The sequence below is a fragment of the Drosophila ficusphila genome, unplaced genomic scaffold (genome assembly GCF_018152265.1).
Source record: "Drosophila ficusphila isolate 14025-0441.05 unplaced genomic scaffold, ASM1815226v1 contig_286, whole genome shotgun sequence".
In the NCBI taxonomy this organism is placed as follows: Eukaryota; Metazoa; Arthropoda; class Insecta; order Diptera; family Drosophilidae; genus Drosophila; species Drosophila ficusphila.
The window spans coordinates 4,188,011-4,206,754 of NW_025064189.1; the positions used below are offsets into that span (position 1 = coordinate 4,188,011).

An 18,744-nucleotide genomic window follows, 5' to 3' on the forward strand; every position below is an offset into this window, starting at 1 on the left:
CAAGAAATTGAAACCCAAACAAAAATGGCTTCTTAACATAACAATTTTTAATCGTTTCGTTCGCTTAATGGCTACAAGTCTTTAGGAAAAGATGAGATGAGATGAGGTATGGAATCACTTCTTGGGCGTCTTCTTCTTGGCGCCAGTATTGGCCTCCTTCTTTCCCTGGTAGAGACCCGTATAATAGCCGGACATGTACCAGGCCGTCAGCATGGCCACGAAGTCCTGTTCGGCACCGTCGCCCTGGCCAGCGATCATAGGCGGCACCGGTGGCATTGGGGGCATCACCAAGCCAGCGGAGCCTCTCCCCTTTCCAAAAGGTTTGGGATTTTTAGAATGGCCAGCAGTGGCTGGGGAAGCCTTAGAGCGGCCCGGCTGTTCGTCATTCTCCTTCTTGGCAATGAGGAACTGCTCGCGACGTGCCCGCTTGCCCCAGGAGGGAAGCAGGTCCAGGAGCAGCACCTCCTGCTCGTTTTCATAACCCAAATAGCGGATGACGCAGGTGCCCTTCTCCTCGTTAATCGTCATCACGGCGCCCTCATAGTCCAAGCCATCTACGTAGGTGGCCCTGGCGTAGTCGCCCACCTTAAAAGACAGCGGCTCCGGGCTATTGGGCCCGCCAGTGGCCGAGTCCTCGCCAGCTTCTTCGGTGGCGGCGTTCTCCTCCTCCCGCTTGTTAGTGGAATCGGCCAGGCGGCGAGCTAGTGCCTCGCGGGCTAGTCCCACGGACTCATCGTACGTCTTTACCAGCAGGGAGTCATCCCACACGGCGGTGTTTCCCTCTTCAGACATCTTGGTCAGCCTATCACGTTTCTTAAAGGGGGAAGGTAAGCTTCGGCTTTTGCTGTTTGGCGTATTTGTATAGTGTTGGGTATCGCGGATAATCTACCTGGTCGCAATGCAACTATCGCCTAGAGATGCACAAAAAGGTATGGCACAAAGCTAACTTTTGAATGAATTAAGAATATTCCTTCAGCAGGCACGTTTACAAAGAAATAAACCAATTATTTGCTAAAACTAAAAACCGTTATAATTTTGTTTTCATAAATTAAATTTAAAACCATTTAGTTTTTAGTTCCTATCGATATTTTTGTTTACGAATAACTGCTGCGGTTGAAACAGGATCGATAGATACACGCAAATATCGATGGCACCTCCTCTAAACCGACGACAAGTATCATATCTAGCAAAAAGCGAAAATCATCTTGCATCCCGCAAAGAATAACTGAAAAACAATGGCCAATGTGGAAGGACTTTACAAGGAACTGACCGCCGAATGGGCGAAGCGACCACCAAACACCGCCAGATGTGGCCAACTTCTGGATCAACTGAAGGTAGCCCTGGTGAAAATGGCCTTTCTGCCCACGGACGGAAACGACGCACAGAGTTCCAAGAAACAATTGTTGCTGGCTAGGAGTGTCCTCGAGGTCGCCGTGGAGCACAGCGTACTTACCAAGGATCTCCTTGCCTTCGAGCGCTATATGGCGCAGCTAAAGTGCTACTACTATGATTACGCGAAAATCATTGGCGAATCGGAGAGCAAGTACAAGCTGCTGGGCTTGAATTTGCTTTACCTTCTGTCCGGCAACAGGGTATCCGACTTCCACACAGAACTGGAATTGCTCTCTGTGGATGTCATTCAGCACAACCAGTTCATCCGCCCGATCCTGGCTTTGGAGCAATACATAATGGAGGGGCGCTACAACAAGATTTTCCAGGCCAAATCAACCGTGCCCGCCGAGGTTTATAGCCACTTTATGGATTTGCTCGTGGAAACTGTGCGCGACGAGATTGGTGCCTGCATAGAGAAATCATACGACAAGATTTCTGCCAAAGATGCGGCCAAGCGGCTTAACCTGCGCGTTCCTGACGAAATTAAGGCCTTTGGCGAGAAGCGCCAGTGGAAGTTGGAAACCAACGGCGAATATAGCTTCACGGACCGCAGCGTCAAGCCGAAGGAGCTTCTGCCATCTGAAGAACTAGCCGAGCAGGTGCTCAGCTACGCTCGGGACCTCGAGATGATAGTCTAAGTTAAAAGAGAAAAGCTTACACCTTTTAATTTTTGGTTAAGATACACCGGCTTAAAGTTAATAATAAAAATAAAATAAAGCTAAACGCTTAAAAATAATTTGAATAGTCAGTAACATCAGTACAAAACAATCTTGACTGTTGATTATTAGAAATCACAAGTAATATTTTGTAGCTGCCAAAGGAATAATGTCTCAAATATTTAAATAATTTTACCGATATTTCCCAAATTCTGTGACTAGATACAATTTCTTTTTATTAATTGGTGTGACCGTGTTCGGACGTATTGAAATTGGGCTTTGTGCAACCTGCTGCGACAGCCACACTAGCGCGACCGACCTGCGGAGTAAAAATTTTCGCTCTGCGAATATTTGTAAAAGCATTGCTTAAAAAGCAAATAGAAGAAATTTTAGCATAATCGACGCCATGGCCTGCAACGCTAGCAAGACGACGCTCCTGCGCGCCATCGCCGTAAGTCTCGACTTAACCAACAAAAGTTACGGCAGCGAATCCAACCCAAACGGGAAGGCTCGTGTTACGTAAATCCAAAGTTGCAATCTAAACAATGCCAAATGTTTTATGCATTATGACAATCTCATCATATTTTTCGGCAGAAACGAGGCTATGCCACCTGCCCGCGTCCCGTGGGAGACCTGTCCGCCGTGAACGTCAAAGTACTGGAGAACAAACTTGTGGTGGCCACCGCCGATGCAACTCTTCCCGTTTCGCGCGTGTCCCTGGTGCTGGGGTAAGTATTTTATCCAGTGAATGATCTCCAATGTAAGGCTTACCCAATAATTGCAGAGCTGGATCCCGCAACGAGGCCTACGACACCCAGGGCGCTTCGCACCTGCTCCGCTTGGCCGGAGGATTGAGCACCCAGAACTCATCCGCTTTTGCCATCGCCCGCAACATCCAGCAGGTGGGCGGCACCTTGACCACATGGGGCGACCGTGAAGTCGTTGGCTACACCGTGACCACCACCTCGGACAATGCCGAGACCGGACTGCGCTACCTGCAGGACCTCCTGCAGCCGGCCTTCAAGCCCTGGGAACTGGTGGACAACGCCAAGACAGTAGTCAACCAGCTGAACGCCGTTTCCACAGAGGTGAGAGTTTATAGCGCTTTCTTATAGAAGTCAATTTGACTGAGCTGCTAATATTGGGCAATACCTTTATGATTTACAAATTCATAATAAATCCTTGTATTTTACAGCAACGCGCTATAGAGCTGGTACACAAGGCCGCCTTCCGCAACGGACTGGGCAACTCGATCTACTCGCCCCGCTTCCAGCTGGGTAAGCTGTCCTCCGAAAGCCTGCTGCACTACGTCGCCCAGACCTTTGCCGCTGGTCGTGCTGCCGTCGTGGGCGTGGGCATCGATAACAACACTTTGGCTGGCTTCGCCCAGACACTGCAGTTCCCCAGCGGTGGCGGCAAGCCTTCTTCGGCCAACTGGTATGGTGGTGATGCCCGCAAGGACACTTCCGGTCATCGTGCCGTCGTCGCCGTTGCTGGACAGGGCGGCGCCGCCTCTAACCACAAGGAAGCGCTGGCTTTCGCCATCCTAGAGCAGGCTGTTGGCGCCAAGGCGGCCACCAAGCGAGGCAACTCGGCTGGACTCTTCGGCGAGGCCGTCAATTGCGCCGGCGGCACTGGTGCCTCGGTTAAGGCTCTGAACGCCAGCTACTCGGATGCCGGTCTGTTCGGCTTTGTTGTGTCCGCTGATGCCAAGGATATCGGCAAGACCGTGGAGTTCCTGGTGCGCGGCCTTAAGTCCGCTTCGGTGTCCGATAAGGATGTGGCCCGCGGTAAGGCTCTGCTGAAGGCGCGCATTATCTCGCGGTACTCGTCGGACGGCGGTTTGATCAAGGAGATCGGTCGCCAGGCGGCGCTTACCAGGAATGTGCTTGAGGCAGACGCTCTGCTCAGCGCCATCGATGGTATCTCGCAGTCGCAGGTTCAGGAGGCGGCCAAAAAGGTAGGCAGCTCCAAACTGGCTGTTGGAGCCATTGGGCACCTGGCTAACGTGCCCTACGCCTCCGATTTGGCTTAAGTAGATAAACACCTCTGTACATCTGTTAAACGTAATGTAACGACTAAATAAACCTGTTGAAGGAAACGACACGCGAAAGTAGATACTTATAAATCCTATTTTAATTGGTGTATAAATAATCAAGCTTTGGGTTAACGACAGGAAACATATACGGAAATTACGAATAACAACTGGAATAAATGGGGCGGCCATTAAACGAAGACCACCACGATTATGGCGACAAACAAGGCGATAATAACCAGCCAGTAGCCCCAGGTGCTGTCACGTCGGTTGACCTGTCCTATGCTCTGAGTTTCCCGCTGCACACCCGTCTCCACGCGGTCCATGGCATTGGCCAGGTTGTCCAAAATGTCTGCAAAGTAAGAGAACTTAGCAATGGCCAACCGGAAAGTTAAGCGTACCCACTGTTCTGGTCCTCTACCTCGTTGCCCAGTTGGGTAGCCAGTTGGCGCTGCCTGGACAAAGTGGCAGATAAAACCTCCAGTCCTTGGTTTTGCTGCTCCAGCATCTCGATCTTTCGCTGCTTAAGCGTTTCGACGTCCAATGCTGTAGAATCTCGTGTAGGGTCACTCTGACCAGGGCCGAGGTCTTGGCCCTGCCAAGCGGATCCGGAGGCGGCGGCCACGACATTGGAGCGTGAGCTGTTGGCAAAGTTCCTGCGGATCTCCCGCACCTGCGATGTAAGGCGATCCCAGTCAATACGACGCTGCTGCAGCTCTTCCTCCGGACTAGTTTCCCAGGTGATAGCATTGTCCAACACCACTTTTAAATGCTTCATGTCCTTCTCCAACTGTTCCAGACCGGAATTTACACTGGTGGTCAGTTGGACATATTGACTCTCCCGTGGATTCAGTTGCTGCCGCTGGTTAAGTTGAACCAACAACTGATGCCGTAGACGCTCGCATCCCTCGTACTCGATATCCCAGGAGTCATGATCTACTAGCGCCATTTGTCCGGTATAGGCTTTGAGTAATGTGGTTACAAATAAAAAACAAAGAACTACGCCTCAAGGAAGCCACAGAACAACAACATTTGGAGAGCAACAGCTGATTGGTGATTTATCTTATGGTCAAGCGATGAACAAGTGCAAGGTCACACTAATTTTTAAATAATATTTTAAAGGAAATATTCCGGTTTTGTAACTCGTCAAATCTTTTGTTGATTATAATGTCACAAAAAATTGTGATTTTTAACTTCTAGATTATTGGTAACAAGTTTTTTTTCAAACGTATTAATTAACAGTTTGTTTTCAGTTATCTCTACCAGTATCAACACTTTGTTTTTAAGTCCTTAGTATTTTTTTAATTTTCTTTTTTAACGCTTAGTCTGGGCACTCGGAAAGACCTTTTTTTATTCCGAAATTACACCCAAAATTAGAAAATGTGTTCCAAATTGCTTCCTGTTTTTTTGCTGTATTGCGGTCGCCGAGCATTTTCTATCTGCTCAAAAGTGCATTCTATCCCCACAAGTAATAAAATGATCAGTAGGCACTTGCTGAAGGTTCCAAAACTTTATTCACAGGAAAAGAACCTTGTAACGCAAATTGTTATTCGGCACACTAGAGACAGATTCTACATCGATTTGAATGGACATCGAGCGGAGTTACTATATTCCATGAATGGGGGAGTGATGACCATAACGAGTACCAAAGTCCCGAAAGAACTGGGAGGTCAGGGCATCGGAAAGCTTTTGGCGAAGGCGGCACTGGACTACGCACTTCTGAATGGTCAATTTATTATCATCAAGTGCCGATTTGTGCAACATTATATTGACAAATATGAACCTCAATACGCTCAATACATAATTAACTAAGGAAGCTGATATTTGGACTGACAAAATTAGCAACATTTTTTATATATATTTTTTCTATATCAGAAAAATTGTTTTTTTTGTACATTTCTGGGCGTTAGGTTGTTTTGTTTTAAATACCAGCTCCTAGGTATGACCAGTCCTAACACAAATAAGCATGGGGCCAGACCGCATACGATAGTTGTGACCGGCAAAATAAACAGTCACGACATCGATTTGGTGACACAATTCACCCACACACTTGCAAAGTGGAGCGATTGCTGTGACTTGAACATAAGTACTTAAGAAACTTAAGTTGTATATAAAGGATGTTAGACACTGTAAGTACCGCTTATAAGGCTCCAACTTCCGAGGGCTCTTAAAAAAATCGCGGCAATGCGTGACATCCCGCCAAAGCCGTGACTAGTCACTACTCGCGGCAAGTAACAGGTACGCAACTATCGTCCATCCCTAACTCACACGTACACACAATTTCGTCGTGATTTCTATTTTATTTGTTTCAAATTACAATCAAAAACGAAACAAACCGCGATCGAAACCGCTGGCCACAATGTCTATTTCGTGCTTAACCGTGCGCGAGCTCTCCCATTAAACGGAAGCGACGGCGGCCACCGTTTTAAGCGTTTTCCGACCGGGAGTGGGATCGGAAAATCGGCAGCTGGGCAAGCCATCAGTCCACAGCAAAATTGGGATATATTTAGGAATATAGTTGCACATACCATATTAATTCGGGGCCAGTAAAATGGAGCGGCGCGTCAAACTGAAGACGATCAATCCGCACATCACGTGCAAAATCTGCGGGGGCTACTTCATCGACGCCACCACAGTGACGGAGTGTCTGCACACATGTGAGTAGTTTGGCCCAGCATGGCACCACCTGCCCACTAACGGCCCGTGTTTTACCCTTCCAGTCTGTAAGAGCTGTTTGGTGAAGCACCTGGAGGAGAAGAAGACCTGCCCCACCTGCGACAACATCATCCACCAGTCTCATCCCCTGCAATACATCAGCTTCGATCGCACCATGCAGGACATTGTGTACAAACTGGTGCCGAAACTGCAAGAAGGTTCGTATTTTACCCTTGCGTTTCATACTTCCCAATCTTAGCTCATCGTGTACTTGCATTCCAGATGAATCGCGCCGGGAGCGGGACTTCTACAAGAGCAGGAACATGCCGTGCCCCAAGGACATAACGCAAAACCACGAAGACGACAACGAGAAGGTGATGGACGCCCACGCCGAATCCGACTTCCATCGCCTGGACGAGCAGGTGAACGTGTGCCTGGAGTGCATTAGCAATAACTTCAAGAACCTGCAGAGGCGCTTCATCCGCTGCAGTTCGCAGGCGACGATAACGCACCTCAAAAAGCTGGTGGCCAAGAAGATTCTCAACGGAATTGAAAAGTACCGAGAGGTAGGTTGTAGCTAAAAACATTGCCGTCGCTTCTGTTCCTGTTTCCGCTATTGTATCGTGACAGTTTCATGAACTGAAACCTAAAATTAAAAATAATCGACCATAAGTGGAAAGAGGAACAAATGTATACTCTTTGTATCTTCTATATTGTAAACACATGTTGTCTTACAGATCGACATTCTGTGCAACGAGGAGCTGCTTGGCAAGGATCACACGCTCAAGTTCGTCTACGTGACGCGCTGGCGTTTTCGAGATCCACCGCTCCGGCTCCAGTTTCGTCCACGGGTTGAGCTCTAACCACTGTTTTAGTATAATGCCACAACAAATGATCTATTTTTATAATTTATTGACAAAGCGTAAATATCGTAATTAGGAGAGAGTCGCTAGTGTTAATCCCCCTGAAAACCATGAGTGTATGTGTAAATGTGCATGTATAAAGTCTTAAAAATGTGGTTATCCCTCCTAGGATTAAGTAAACTTCCCTTCCGAACTCGTGTGTGACCCCTTTTGTTGCCGTCTTCTCGCTGCATTTGCTCATGATTTAATCAATATTCTCAGTTTGCAATATTTTTTGTTCTCCTTAGTTTCAAATATACATATGTATTTATTATTTTAATGTACAAAACACACGAATGTAAATAAAAATGTAATTATGTCGAATGTTGTATATCTAATTTGGTGGTTGCCACGCGTTTCTATAGCCGAATCGAGGTGCTCCCAGGAATGGGGGTCGATGTCGGAATCTGTAGGAAGCAGGCTGGAACGGTGGAGGACGTGGTGGCCGCTGGTACCCAAATCTTGGCGGTGGCCCCATGGCATATGCTCCATACATACCCTGGAAAATAAGCCACAATTAGATGGTGGTCAATTTAGGTCTCTTCTAGCAGAGATTAAATATCAGTTACAATGAAAAAATTAAAACCTCTAGAAACTCCTAGTAAGCAGAATCTTTAAAATGTAAACATTTGAATAATAATCTCATTTCAATGTTACAAACAAATATAATTTAACTTATAAGACTAAAGTCCTCTGCAAATCAGGTTAACGAGCACACAATCTCTGCAAGATCTTGTTAAAAGTGCCTTCCATTATTCTACTAACGTAAAAGTCCTGTGCTGGCACTTGCACATAGTAGTTGATGATCTTTGGCGGCGGATTGTAGCGACGAGGGCTCCTTTCTCGGTGTCTCCGTTCGCTGCTGCGACTTCGGCTGCGATTCCGACTTCTCGAGCGCTGGCCATGTCTTCTGTGCCTGCTCTCCCGCTCATATGACAGGGATCTGGATCGGGACCGTCGGGTGCGTCTGGGGGAACGGGAAGACCTTTGCCGCAACCTCCTGACTCGGTCCCGTTCCCGGGCAACATCCGCGAAATAGGGAACCTTCGGCTCCTCCCGTTTCCGCTCCCTTTCCCTTAGTCGACCATGGTTCTCCCTTTCTCGACCGGACCGGGACCTGGATTCGTGAAAATCTACGTGGAAAGAGACGGATTAGTCACTCCAGTTAAAATGTGGTCCGTGAGGCTTCTTTGGAGTCCACGAAGAGCCCATTTGGGCGTCCAATTGATTTAGCTTCTTTGTCTGCTCGTCCTGCATTTGTTTTTTTCCATTTCACTTTTCACACAGTTTGGCACTAGAAAAAAAACAACAAAAAGAAAAAAAAACATTGTATGCACTCAGTCGTTTCTAATCAGAAAACCTAATATATTTATACCTCGGTGCACGGATCCACTGCTGTCGGCGTCCATTTTCACTTGTTTTTATTTTTATTAAATTCCCCTTCTTCGATTACTTTTTATTGGTTGTCGATAAGAAATCTTTTTGTCCAATAGAGAGCGCTTTCGCCAAACTGTTGGCTAACAGAAATTCTTAACAGGCTGTAGCGAGTGCAGCAACCAGAGTCAGACTCCATGTACGATCAGGTTTGAATGGCAGGATCTTTTAATTTTGGAAATCATGCTGACATTTGTGATGTTTGCAATGGTTTATAAGCTTGTTTCCTTTCGTTCCAAAATTAGTTTATCTAAAGCCCAAAATAAAATTTTTTTTAAAAAGCGATGGGTCAGTATCGCCGATGTATGTATACTCGTATAGTATTTAAAAACGAAGTTAAATAACTTAGCTGATCAAAGTTTTGACTCAGGAGAAATAATAAAGCGTTACTTTTTATTTGAGCACAATTAACTTATAAAGAAAAAAGAAGCATAAACTACACAGTTAACTGATGTGCCTATTATTCTCTATTATTCTTAGGACATTTGTGCCAATCTTCTATAAACGGTTTCATTTCAATATTTCACGGAAGTACAAAGCAAATTTTTCCTCAAACAATTCTGGTAGTACAAACATTTCGATCGAAAACACAATTAGCAGGCACAAAAAGGATTTAAAACTTAAAACTGAGTGGCACATTGATGCGCTCGTTTTCCATAGAAACCACGATGACCGGCTCCTTCTCGAGCAAATCACGTCTGGGCGAGCGCAGGAGACGCACATCGATCTCGGCCTGACCTCCGTCCGGTCCCGCATAGCACTCGGTGGGACTGATCCTCACCAGATCCGGAACACTGCAGCTCACTTCGATGAGCTGCCTAGAACGGAAGCAGTTCGTCACGGCCAAAGTGGCCAGGGATCCGCAGCTGGATCCGAACTCCAGCGAAGCGGGTTCCACAGACCAATTCTGCTCGACGGGCATTAAGGTGGTGGTGTCCGCCTCCAAGAGCTCATCCACTGGCTCCAGCATATTGCTCTGCGTTGGCGTTGGTGAACTGGCCACACATATCGTTCGGAATAGCACCGTTTCCTCGGCCTCCGGCAAAAACATCAGCGAACTTTCGGAGGATTCATCAAAATCCCGATTTAGCGTTAGCGCCACATCGATTATCCGCACCACGGTGACCAAGTCCAGGATGAACTCGGGCGGTTCGTTGAGCTGTCCGATATTGCGCACCGGCTGCTCATCCGGAAACTCGCCCCAGATGCTGTCCAGCATCGGCGAAGTGAGCTTCTCCCTCTGACGACTGCTCATGCGCTGAACGAGGCTGCGCATGCGCTGTCTGTTCGGCTCATCTCCGCAGAAAATCCGCATGTTGGCCAGCGTCAACACCTGGGCGGTTTTCTTGAGAATGTTTTTCAAGTCTTCGCGGTTCGGACGAAAGAGGATCTGGACGCTGCCCTCGCTATTCGGTGGCAGGATCATCCGGCTGGGACGCACCTCGAACGCCTCGCTCAGGCGCAGTTTCATCAGCACCGTGGAGTCCACTGAAATGCCCACAAAGGCGGTTAGGGGTCCCTTGTTGTGGAACCTGAGGCTCGCCGAAAGAGGACCGGCGGATAGCTCACATACGTCGCCAATGGTGAGGAAACTAGCGCCCACCGGTCCTTTCAGCAGACCCTGTATGGTGATGGATGCACTGCCGCCATAGCCGTACAGCGGAATCTCCAGGCCTGGCTGAGTGCTGTTGTGGGCTCCTGCCGGTGCATAGAAGGACAAGGATCCGATAGCCGCTCCACACACTGTGGGGCAGAAGTTAATCACCACCGAACGACACTCCATGGCCTGCAGAGTAATGGTGTTGCTGTCGCCGCCGACGAGCTGGAAACCGGGTCCCTGGATGCCCAGCCGGATGACAAGTCGCTTGTCAGCCGTGTTCTTCACCTGCATGGACTTGCGCACATCTGTTCGCAGCTTTGTGCTGCCCCAGCAGAGGCTGGTGTGGGTCACCTTCAAGGGGAGCAGCTTGCCATCGCGGTGACTGAACTCGCTGGAATTGGAACAGCGCGACATGCTGCGAGGCGCAGTGGAGGAGCTCGAGCCCGGTCCACGTCTTACGCTCGTTGTAAATCCACTGGTGGAGCTCGCCTCACTGCCCGCCTGCGAGGAGTTGGCCTTGCGTGCCACTCCGTTCATCAGCTGCCGGCGCTCGGAATTGGTGGTGCTGTCCAGCAGCGGCGATGAGACACAGCTCCTCGGCGAAGACATGGGCGATAGGTTCTTGGCCAGATTCGGGGAAATGCCAAAACTGCGCTCAGTGGAAGAGGCCACTGCCACATCGCAGCCATCCAATCGTGTGCTGCTCAAGGAGGAGGGGTTGCGGGGCATCAGGCCCATTGTGGATATAGATACCCTCTTCTTCTGGTTCACCGGCGTCTTGTCCTCGTCCTCGTTTTCGTCCTCGGTGCTGGTAAGTGGACGTACACCTTCGCTGCTCGCCGGACTAGCGGCTCTTGGGGAGATCTTAGTGCGTCTCACCCGGCGATTGGGTTCTTTTACCGGCGTCGACGGCCACTCGTCGATGTCTGCCTCGCCTTCCGTCTCCACGGGATCGGTGTCCGCCCGGCTGATGGTGATCTGTGGCTGGTCCGCCAGCGGACTGAGCGGTTTGCGCGAGATGCTCTGCTGTAGGTGACGAAAGTCCGTGGAGTTCAGAACAGAATCGGTGAAACTCATCGTGTCCGTGAGTTTGTTCGAGCCGCATAGAGTACGCTCCGCTTGGGAGCTGCTGTTCCGGTTTTCCTTGTTCTCCTCATCACCGTAGGTGTTTCCGCGGCCATGCTCCCACAAGTGATTGACCACCTCAACCGTGGACGTGTCCGAATTCAAATCAATGTCCCTCAGCGCTTTGTCAATGGCCGAAAGACTCAAGATCTCGGATTTTGAAGGCGACCGCTTGGGTTCTTGGTTCCCATGTTTGTTGCTGGCCTTCAACACCGTCTGAATCCGATCTTTCTGCATCTTTTGCATAAGGTTGCGTCCCAGATTTGAGCCGACATTGGCATCCGACTTGGTGTAGGTCTTGTTGTCTGGCTGCGGAGTCTTTTCGCCCACGGAGTCCAGCGTCTTGTTGCCTTCCGCTTCGATCAGAGCTTGAGTGGGACGCACGCGATCCGGACTGCCGTCAGTTACTATGTTCCAGATGTTCTCCGAGCGCGTTTGGAAATAGTTTCCCAGCGAGAAGTCCGGATCATTGACCAAGACGGAGCTGTAAGCATGAATATAATTGTATTATTTGTTCTTAACTTGGGTTTCCTTTGCTTACTTGGACACAGAGGTTTCTATTGCAGATGTGGGCGGCGGGGCGGCGATCTTCTGCATTGCCTGATTGCTCAATGTGGCCGTCGGCATGGCTGTGAACTCCTGCGCCCATGAGATTTCGCCAAGCACCAATTTGGACTGCATCAATTCGGCTGGGGCGAAGCTCTCGTCCTGGCCAGCGGCCGCAAGCGAGGCAGATCCAAAAGAAATACCCCCGCCGCCATTGAGGCTGAGGTCACTCATGTCCGCGGTGCGCGGTAAACTGCGAGAGCAGCTAAACGAGTCCGTGAGGCTGCTGGAGTTCGCCCTCGATAAATGGTAACTGGCCTCCAGCTGGCTGACATCCTGCAGCTTCTTCTCGAGCTGTCGAGCCTTCTCCACAAACGAGGACTTGAGAATCTCGGCAACGGACAGCGATGGCTTCTCACGACGGCGATGTTTGTCCCCCTTGCAGAGTGTAGATCTTCCGGTGATCTCGGCGGGCTCAAAGGAGATGTTAGTGCCCTTAGGTGCGGGCGTGGCAAGGGCAAAAGATCCGCTGCTGTTCAGGTCGATGGTCTCGTCAGTAACCAGCTCCGAGATGTTTGTGGAAGAGCGTCTTGGGGGAACGGTGCCAGTGCTTCTTGCTTGGCTGGGACGCAAAGGTCGTGGCTTCTCAAGTGTTTCCAGGGCACGCAGTCGCTCCTCCCGGAGGCGCTCGTGTATACTGGAAGAGTCCCGCGTGGCCGTGCTGCGCCTGTCACTCTTACTAAAGCTGGACAAATCGCCAAAAACTGCGAGGACTCTGAGTTATTTCCTGTTTTTAAATTGCCTAACCGTCCTTACCCTTAAGGTTGTCCATGTTGAGGATGCCCAGCGAGTTCTGGTCCATGTAGCTTCTGTTTCCCTGGCTTCCGTTGCTCTTGTCCATTCTGCTTTGTTCGTTTACAGTTAGCGCAAAACCGCGCTAAGAAGAACAGGAAAGAGCCTAAACAAGAAGGACGCGCCTTTTTTGGTTCAAAAATGGACGGCGTTAGGCGATAATTCCTGGCCTGCACGCACAATCAGAGTTGCTTTCGATAACTTGTCTTTTTAAATGTTGAGTTTGACCCTGTTTGCACTTTTTATTTCATTAAACTTTTGTAAGCACACAAATTAACATGTTCAGCATATAGTCTGAAAAATAAATTGAAAAAAAAGTTATTTAAAGCAGTGAGAAAAAAGCAAAACGTGCAACGCTAAACCCGCTCCAGCCCTGGTCACATTTTTGCGAATTCTCCCCGGCTTCTTCCCACTTTACGATTCCGCTCGTCCGATTTCGGCGGTGTTGATTTATCCCGGACTGTATTTGATTTTATTTTGCTGAACACACAACCGGAAACTCCCCAACGATGGAGGCAGCTGTTTTGAAAATAATTGATGGACTCCTGAAGATGGGAACGACGGAGTCAATTCGCCAGGTGAGAAGGGCGGACAAACAAGGCGATCGGGCGGTAAAAAGGGGGTTATCCTGTCCGCCCTTTTGAAAACTTTTCTTGATATTTACACCTTTTTTATACTTATCCGCTTTCCTCCCGACCACGTTTGAAAAATAGAATATTTTTCTAATTTTCCTCAACTCCAATACATTGGCTTTTAAATCGGCATGTGCACATTCCTATACAAATGTATGTATGTACATACATACGTGCAAATGTTTCTATTGCACAGTGGGTCGCAGCCAAAATAAAACTTGCTACAATTTATAAACGCTTAGCAAAAATGGAAGAAGCTAACTTTTCATTATGTTTTTGAATTAGGATAAATTAAAATATAAATTACGTAAATATGTTCGAAGAAATACATAAGGTATGCTCTTCTTGGTTCCCCAATAATATTCCTATAATTATGTTCAAAGAGTGTAAAAATATATGGTAGGTCACGTCTCTATGCCACTCGAAAGCACGTTGTCCACATGGACGCACACTTTAGCACTTCCTAATTGAGAAATTATTTATGCCGAAAATATGTAGATACATACTTACATCCATATGTATGTATTTTGTCATTCCTAAGAGGATTAATAAAATACCGTCTTTCCCGCACATTTAGGCTACTGCCGAATTGATGAAGGCGTACGAGAACCCCGAGGCCCTTTTATGTCTTACCCAGATCGTGATGTCCAACGAGGACGTCCAGAGGCGTACGTATGCAGCCGTGCTTCTTCAAAGGCGACTCAAAAAGCTTCGCTACTGGCAAGTAGTTCCCGCCGACCATCAGGCAGCGTAAGTACATTGATCACCTCTAAATAAACGCAGTCCAATAGTAAATATGCCTTAACTATTCAGGATTAAATCACGAATGTTGCAAGTGCTTGTAACGGAGAAGGAGAGGGGCGTGAAGAAACAAGTGGCCCAGTTGATCGGCTCCTTGGTGCGTCATGAGGCGGAAAAGGAGGACCCCTGGATGACGGAACTGCTTAAGTTCATTTACGAACGGTGCAGCAGTCGCGATCCAAAGGAGAGCGAGCAGGGCTCGTCTATCTTTGCCGAGTTGGTTGACTCTGCTCCGGACCAGTTTGCCCTCCATATGGAGGCCATCTCCCAGTTGTTTGCCAGCATTCTGTTAAATGCCGAGGCCGCTGGCGACATGGCAACACCCACCGTTTTGAATATGTTGGTGGCCACAAGTTGTCTGCTGCCATTTGTCAGTGGTCACAGTGCCGCCGAGCAGACGGTGATCAAGACAATACCACTGATCATCAAGGCACTCAACGCCTTCGCCCAAAAGGGAGATTCTCACCAGTTCATGAACGCGTTTGAAATCGTTGACGGCATGGTCGAGTTTGTGCCACATCTGCTGACCAACAACGTGAAGCCGCTACTCGAATTTTGCCTGATCACAGCGGGCGACAATAAGCTCGATGAGTCGATTCGTGTGCAGGTGATTACCTTAGTGGGAAGCCTGGTGCGGTTAAAGAAAAAGGCAATCGTAAAACAAAAATTGCTGGAGCCAATTCTAGGCGTTTTATTCCAAGTGATGTGTCAGGACACCGAAGACGACGGTTGTATTATTTTCTACTTTATTTGATTGCTTAAGTTTGCTTATTGGTTCCATTATTGCTTTCAGCTGAGGATTATTTCGCCGGGGAGAGTGCTAACAGCCCGGCGAGCACGGCCACGCAGACTCTGGACCTTATGGCCCTCCATTTGCCGCCGGAGAAGTTCATTCCACCGCTGCTGCAGCTGCTGGAGCCGTCATTGCAAAGTGCAGATCCAAATTGTCGGCGGTCCGCGTTCATTTGCATGGGCGTCATTGCCGAAGGTTGCTCAGAGGCCATCAATAACAAGTATCTGGAAGTCATGCTTAACATCGTCAAAGCAGGAATTACTGACACTACCATGTTGGTGCGGGTCGCCGCATTCTACGCCCTCGGTCAATTTGCCGAGTTTCTGCAGCCAGCGATCTCCAAGTTTGCGCCTCAGATTTTGCCGGTGCTGTTTGACTATTTGAGCCAGTTGGTTGTTGAACTCAAGGTAGGTTTTGTCTTAAGCCAACTATGGCCAAATTTGTATCTCTATTTTACATTCTCGTTTATTTGTTTGTGCTGCTTCCAAAGGCTGGCCAGAACAGCAACGGGAGCGATCCCGCTTCCGTCCCTGCCAGAGATACGATAATGTACTTGAACAAGTTACAGATCAAGCGCAAATCGATCCTCACCAAGTATAGGGTGCTTTTTCATTGTATTTCTTTTCACTTTGATATTTAATTGCACACATCAACTGCCTCATATGCATTAATTCATTTCAAAATTCATTTTTAAGCCATTTTTAATAGCTACTAAAATGAAAAGATTACATGTTTAGGGAGATAGACATCTCTCAATAAGCCCAAAGTGTCCGATTCCTTCAGCCTTATATTAAATCTTCTGGTCTCAAGCTTCATTTCACTTTACACTCGCTCTGCACAAAAATTCAAAGATAGAATCGACTTAACCCGAGTCCTTGCAGATGGGTCAGCCGGAACCAAAACACATGGAACGTATGTTCTACGCCTTGGAGACCTTCTGCGAGAATCTGGAGGAGGACATTGTGCCCTATCTGCCCGTATTAATGGATCGGTAAGACGAGACTCAAAAAATATTGACAAACTTTGTAATAATGATTTTCATGCACAGTCTCTTTGCGGTCTTGGAACCACAGAACTCGGTTCACATTCGAGAGCTGGCACTGTCGGCCATCTCGTCGACATCAAGTGCCGCTAAGAAGCACCTGATGCCGTATTTCCCCAAAATCATGTCTATACTGCAGGCCTGTCTGGTCAAGGAGTGTCCCGAAGAGATGAATAACTTGCGCATCCAAGCCATCGACACTCTGGCCGCTCTGTGTCGCGAAGTGGGTAAGGAGAACTTCATTGGGTTGGCCGACGACACGATGAACTTCTGCCTGATGATGCTGGCTGAGGGTCCTGACGACCCGGACTTCCGTCGATCTATCTACAACTTGATGTCCGCCCTGTCCTCCGTGGTCAACGAAAGCATGGCCACCGTGTTCCCCAAGATCATGTCCAGGATAATGGAGTCGGTGATCTCCTCAGAAGACGTACTGCCCATTGTGTCTGACAATGCCGACTCAGATTTTCCGGATCCGGCCAATGTGGAAATTGATCTGTCGCATACGGACGACGAGGACGATGAGGAGGACTTGGACTGCTACCAGGTGGAGAACGACTACGTAATCGAGAAGGAGGAGGCGATAATGGCACTCAGGGAATTCGCTGCCAACACGGGTTCCGCATTCGCACCCTACTTGCAGTCGGCGTTTGAGAATGTTTACAAGGTGATTGACCATCAGCAGGATGAGATACGCAAAGCATGCGTGGATGCCATTTGCGGATTTATAATCGCCGTTAACAAAATGGGCGATACTGCTGGAGTGACGCGCGCCTGTGAGATTGCCATTCCGAAATTCGCACACATCATTCGCACCGACGACGAGGTGTCCGTCGTATCTCACGTGCTCGACGTGATCTGCGATCTCTTTAAGGATGTTAAATTAGCTGCCATAACTAATCAGGAAAACGCCGATTTAATCTTCGGTTGCATCAGGGATGTGTTCGCCAACAAAATGGCCTGTCAGTTCAACGAGCAGAGCGGCGGCGGTGATGAGGAGGATACGGAGGGTAGCGAGTACGACGAGATGCTCATCGAAAACGCTGCCAACCTTCTGCCCGGATTCGGCGCGGCACTTCAGCCGGAGGCGTTCTCGCTGTATTTCAATCGCATCTACCAATTCTACTTGCAAAAGCTGGTAGGCAATCACACCAAACACCATTTTAGTTTCCAAGACATTATTAACATCAAAAATTTTTTTACAGGCAAAAGCCAAGAAACAAGATGCTCCGGATCACCGAGCATACATCTATGGATCTTTGGCCGACTGTTTTCAGCGTCTAGGCAATTGCACCGTGACCTATTTTGACAACCTGTGTCCGGTGTTCATTGCAGGAACCAAGGACTCCTATGCCAAGGCTCGACAGAACTCCTATTTCGCTCTGGGCGAGCTTGTGATCTTTGCCGAGGAAAAATCTTTCGAGTGAGTGAGAACGAAGAATAGACTGTTTCGGAACCACATTATATTTTTTATTTACAACTGCCATCCGTAGGTCATATCCGGCAATCTTGCAAGCCCTTTCCGAGGCGATCGGCAGGGAGTCGGAACCAGCTGCGATGGACAATATTTGCGGAGCAGTTGCCCGCCTAATTGTCACGAACCATGCGGGGGTACCGCTTGCTCAGGTTCTGCCCGTGTTTCTCAATCATCTGCCATTGAAGGAGGACACTGTGGAGAACGACATGATTCAAAAGGCATTCCGTGTGCTATTCTTGCAGGCTCGCACCAGCATTGAGAGTCATCTGGAGCAGATGCTGGTCATCACCATCGAATCGATTTACAAGGAACAGATGCCAGATGAAGAGAGCACCAAGAGCGCGGTGGCCTTTATCAACGAGGTTCGCGCAAACTATCCGGACAAGTTTAACGCCGTGTCCAATTCAAATCCGGAGGTGTTCAACTATGTGCATACTCTGTAAGCACCCACACACACGCAAAAACCAAACAGCAAAACACCCTGCATACCCACATTGCTAACCTAGCTAATTCACTCAACTCCTTTGCCCGCAGCCTTTGGTATCGGAGATGATAAATTTCTGATGAAGAAGCTTCAAATACGATTTGAATTGGGACAAGTTTAAAATGTTTTCTTTTTCGGTTAGTGTGCTTTTGCGGCGTTACAAGTTCAGAATAAGTGATCTTTAAAATTGCAAGTTGTAGTTTTTTCTACCAAGCCGAAAGAACCGGCGAACTGTTTTCTAATTTATAGCTACATCCAGTGACACATGAATATGTATGTATGAATAGTCTGAAATAAACGAAACAATAAAGAGTACAT

The 18,744-nt window shown here is 48.3% G+C and overlaps 9 protein-coding genes across 11 annotated transcripts; 5 read left to right on the plus strand and 4 right to left on the minus strand.

Moving 5' to 3' along the window:
• Positions 1-25: 25 nt before the first annotated feature.
• LOC108089315 (survival motor neuron protein) lies at positions 26-879 on the minus strand. The gene has a single exon (XM_017187491.1). The coding sequence runs from the start codon at positions 790-792 to the stop codon at positions 115-117; it is 678 nt and encodes a 225-aa protein (XP_017042980.1). The 5' UTR covers positions 793-879; the 3' UTR covers positions 26-114.
• A 281-nt stretch (positions 880-1,160) lies between these two features.
• Positions 1,161-2,128, plus strand: LOC108089387 (26S proteasome non-ATPase regulatory subunit 8). Its single transcript, XM_017187570.1, has one exon. It carries the CDS (start codon positions 1,236-1,238, stop codon positions 2,028-2,030), a length of 795 nt encoding a protein of 264 aa, XP_017043059.1. The 5' UTR covers positions 1,161-1,235; the 3' UTR covers positions 2,031-2,128.
• A 134-nt stretch (positions 2,129-2,262) lies between these two features.
• Positions 2,263-4,164, plus strand: LOC108089384 (cytochrome b-c1 complex subunit 2, mitochondrial). The gene is made up of 4 exons (XM_017187566.2): positions 2,263-2,499; positions 2,643-2,776; positions 2,833-3,136; positions 3,244-4,164. The coding sequence occupies exons 1-4, from the start codon at positions 2,455-2,457 to the stop codon at positions 4,081-4,083; spliced, it is 1,323 nt and encodes a 440-aa protein (XP_017043055.1). The 5' UTR covers positions 2,263-2,454; the 3' UTR covers positions 4,084-4,164.
• A 2-nt stretch (positions 4,165-4,166) lies between these two features.
• LOC108089388 (syntaxin-8) lies at positions 4,167-5,186 on the minus strand. The gene is made up of 2 exons (XM_017187571.2): positions 4,489-5,186; positions 4,167-4,435 (listed from the first exon to the last, which is right to left on the minus strand). The coding sequence occupies exons 1-2, from the start codon at positions 5,030-5,032 to the stop codon at positions 4,275-4,277; spliced, it is 705 nt and encodes a 234-aa protein (XP_017043060.1). The 5' UTR covers positions 5,033-5,186; the 3' UTR covers positions 4,167-4,274.
• Positions 5,187-5,444: 258 nt separating this feature from the next.
• LOC108089392 (protein NATD1) lies at positions 5,445-5,963 on the plus strand. Its single transcript, XM_017187575.1, has 2 exons — positions 5,445-5,551; positions 5,605-5,963. The coding sequence occupies exon 2, from the start codon at positions 5,698-5,700 to the stop codon at positions 5,893-5,895; it is 198 nt and encodes a 65-aa protein (XP_017043064.1). The 5' UTR covers positions 5,445-5,551; positions 5,605-5,697; the 3' UTR covers positions 5,896-5,963.
• A 362-nt stretch (positions 5,964-6,325) lies between these two features.
• LOC108089390 (polycomb group RING finger protein 3) lies at positions 6,326-7,874 on the plus strand. Its single transcript, XM_017187573.1, has 4 exons — positions 6,326-6,740; positions 6,804-6,956; positions 7,021-7,304; positions 7,476-7,874. The coding sequence occupies exons 1-4, from the start codon at positions 6,635-6,637 to the stop codon at positions 7,599-7,601; spliced, it is 669 nt and encodes a 222-aa protein (XP_017043062.1). The 5' UTR covers positions 6,326-6,634; the 3' UTR covers positions 7,602-7,874.
• A 10-nt stretch (positions 7,875-7,884) lies between these two features.
• On the minus strand, positions 7,885-9,137 carry LOC108089391 (female-specific protein transformer). Of its 2 annotated transcripts, XM_017187574.2 has the most exons (3): positions 9,016-9,137; positions 8,406-8,773; positions 7,885-8,139 (listed from the first exon to the last, which is right to left on the minus strand). In XM_017187574.2, the coding sequence occupies exons 1-3, from the start codon at positions 9,047-9,049 to the stop codon at positions 7,975-7,977; spliced, it is 567 nt and encodes a 188-aa protein (XP_017043063.1). In that variant the 5' UTR covers positions 9,050-9,137; the 3' UTR covers positions 7,885-7,974. The 2 variants fall into 2 exon arrangements, 1 of the variants encoding a protein (XP_017043063.1); XR_001771279.2 differs by lacking the exon at positions 7,885-8,139 and having other exon boundaries at positions 8,663-8,934; positions 9,016-9,090.
• A 303-nt stretch (positions 9,138-9,440) lies between these two features.
• LOC108089381 (serine-rich adhesin for platelets) lies at positions 9,441-13,354 on the minus strand. Its single transcript, XM_017187564.2, has 3 exons — positions 13,162-13,354; positions 12,341-13,109; positions 9,441-12,283 (listed from the first exon to the last, which is right to left on the minus strand). Exons 1-3 carry the CDS (start codon positions 13,244-13,246, stop codon positions 9,688-9,690), a joined length of 3,450 nt encoding a protein of 1,149 aa, XP_017043053.1. The 5' UTR covers positions 13,247-13,354; the 3' UTR covers positions 9,441-9,687.
• Positions 13,355-13,464: 110 nt separating this feature from the next.
• On the plus strand, positions 13,465-18,741 carry LOC108089382 (importin-4). 2 transcript variants are annotated; one of them, XM_017187565.2, is made up of 9 exons: positions 13,465-13,775; positions 14,407-14,579; positions 14,643-15,358; positions 15,424-15,830; positions 16,305-16,414; positions 16,472-17,603; positions 17,671-17,888; positions 17,959-18,381; positions 18,477-18,741. In XM_017187565.2, exons 1-9 carry the CDS (start codon positions 13,707-13,709, stop codon positions 18,493-18,495), a joined length of 3,267 nt encoding a protein of 1,088 aa, XP_017043054.1. In that variant the 5' UTR covers positions 13,465-13,706; the 3' UTR covers positions 18,496-18,741. The 2 variants fall into 2 exon arrangements, with proteins under 2 accessions (XP_017043054.1, XP_043063689.1); XM_043207754.1 differs by having other exon boundaries at positions 13,466-13,775; positions 17,959-18,741.
• Positions 18,742-18,744: the final 3 nt, after the last annotated feature.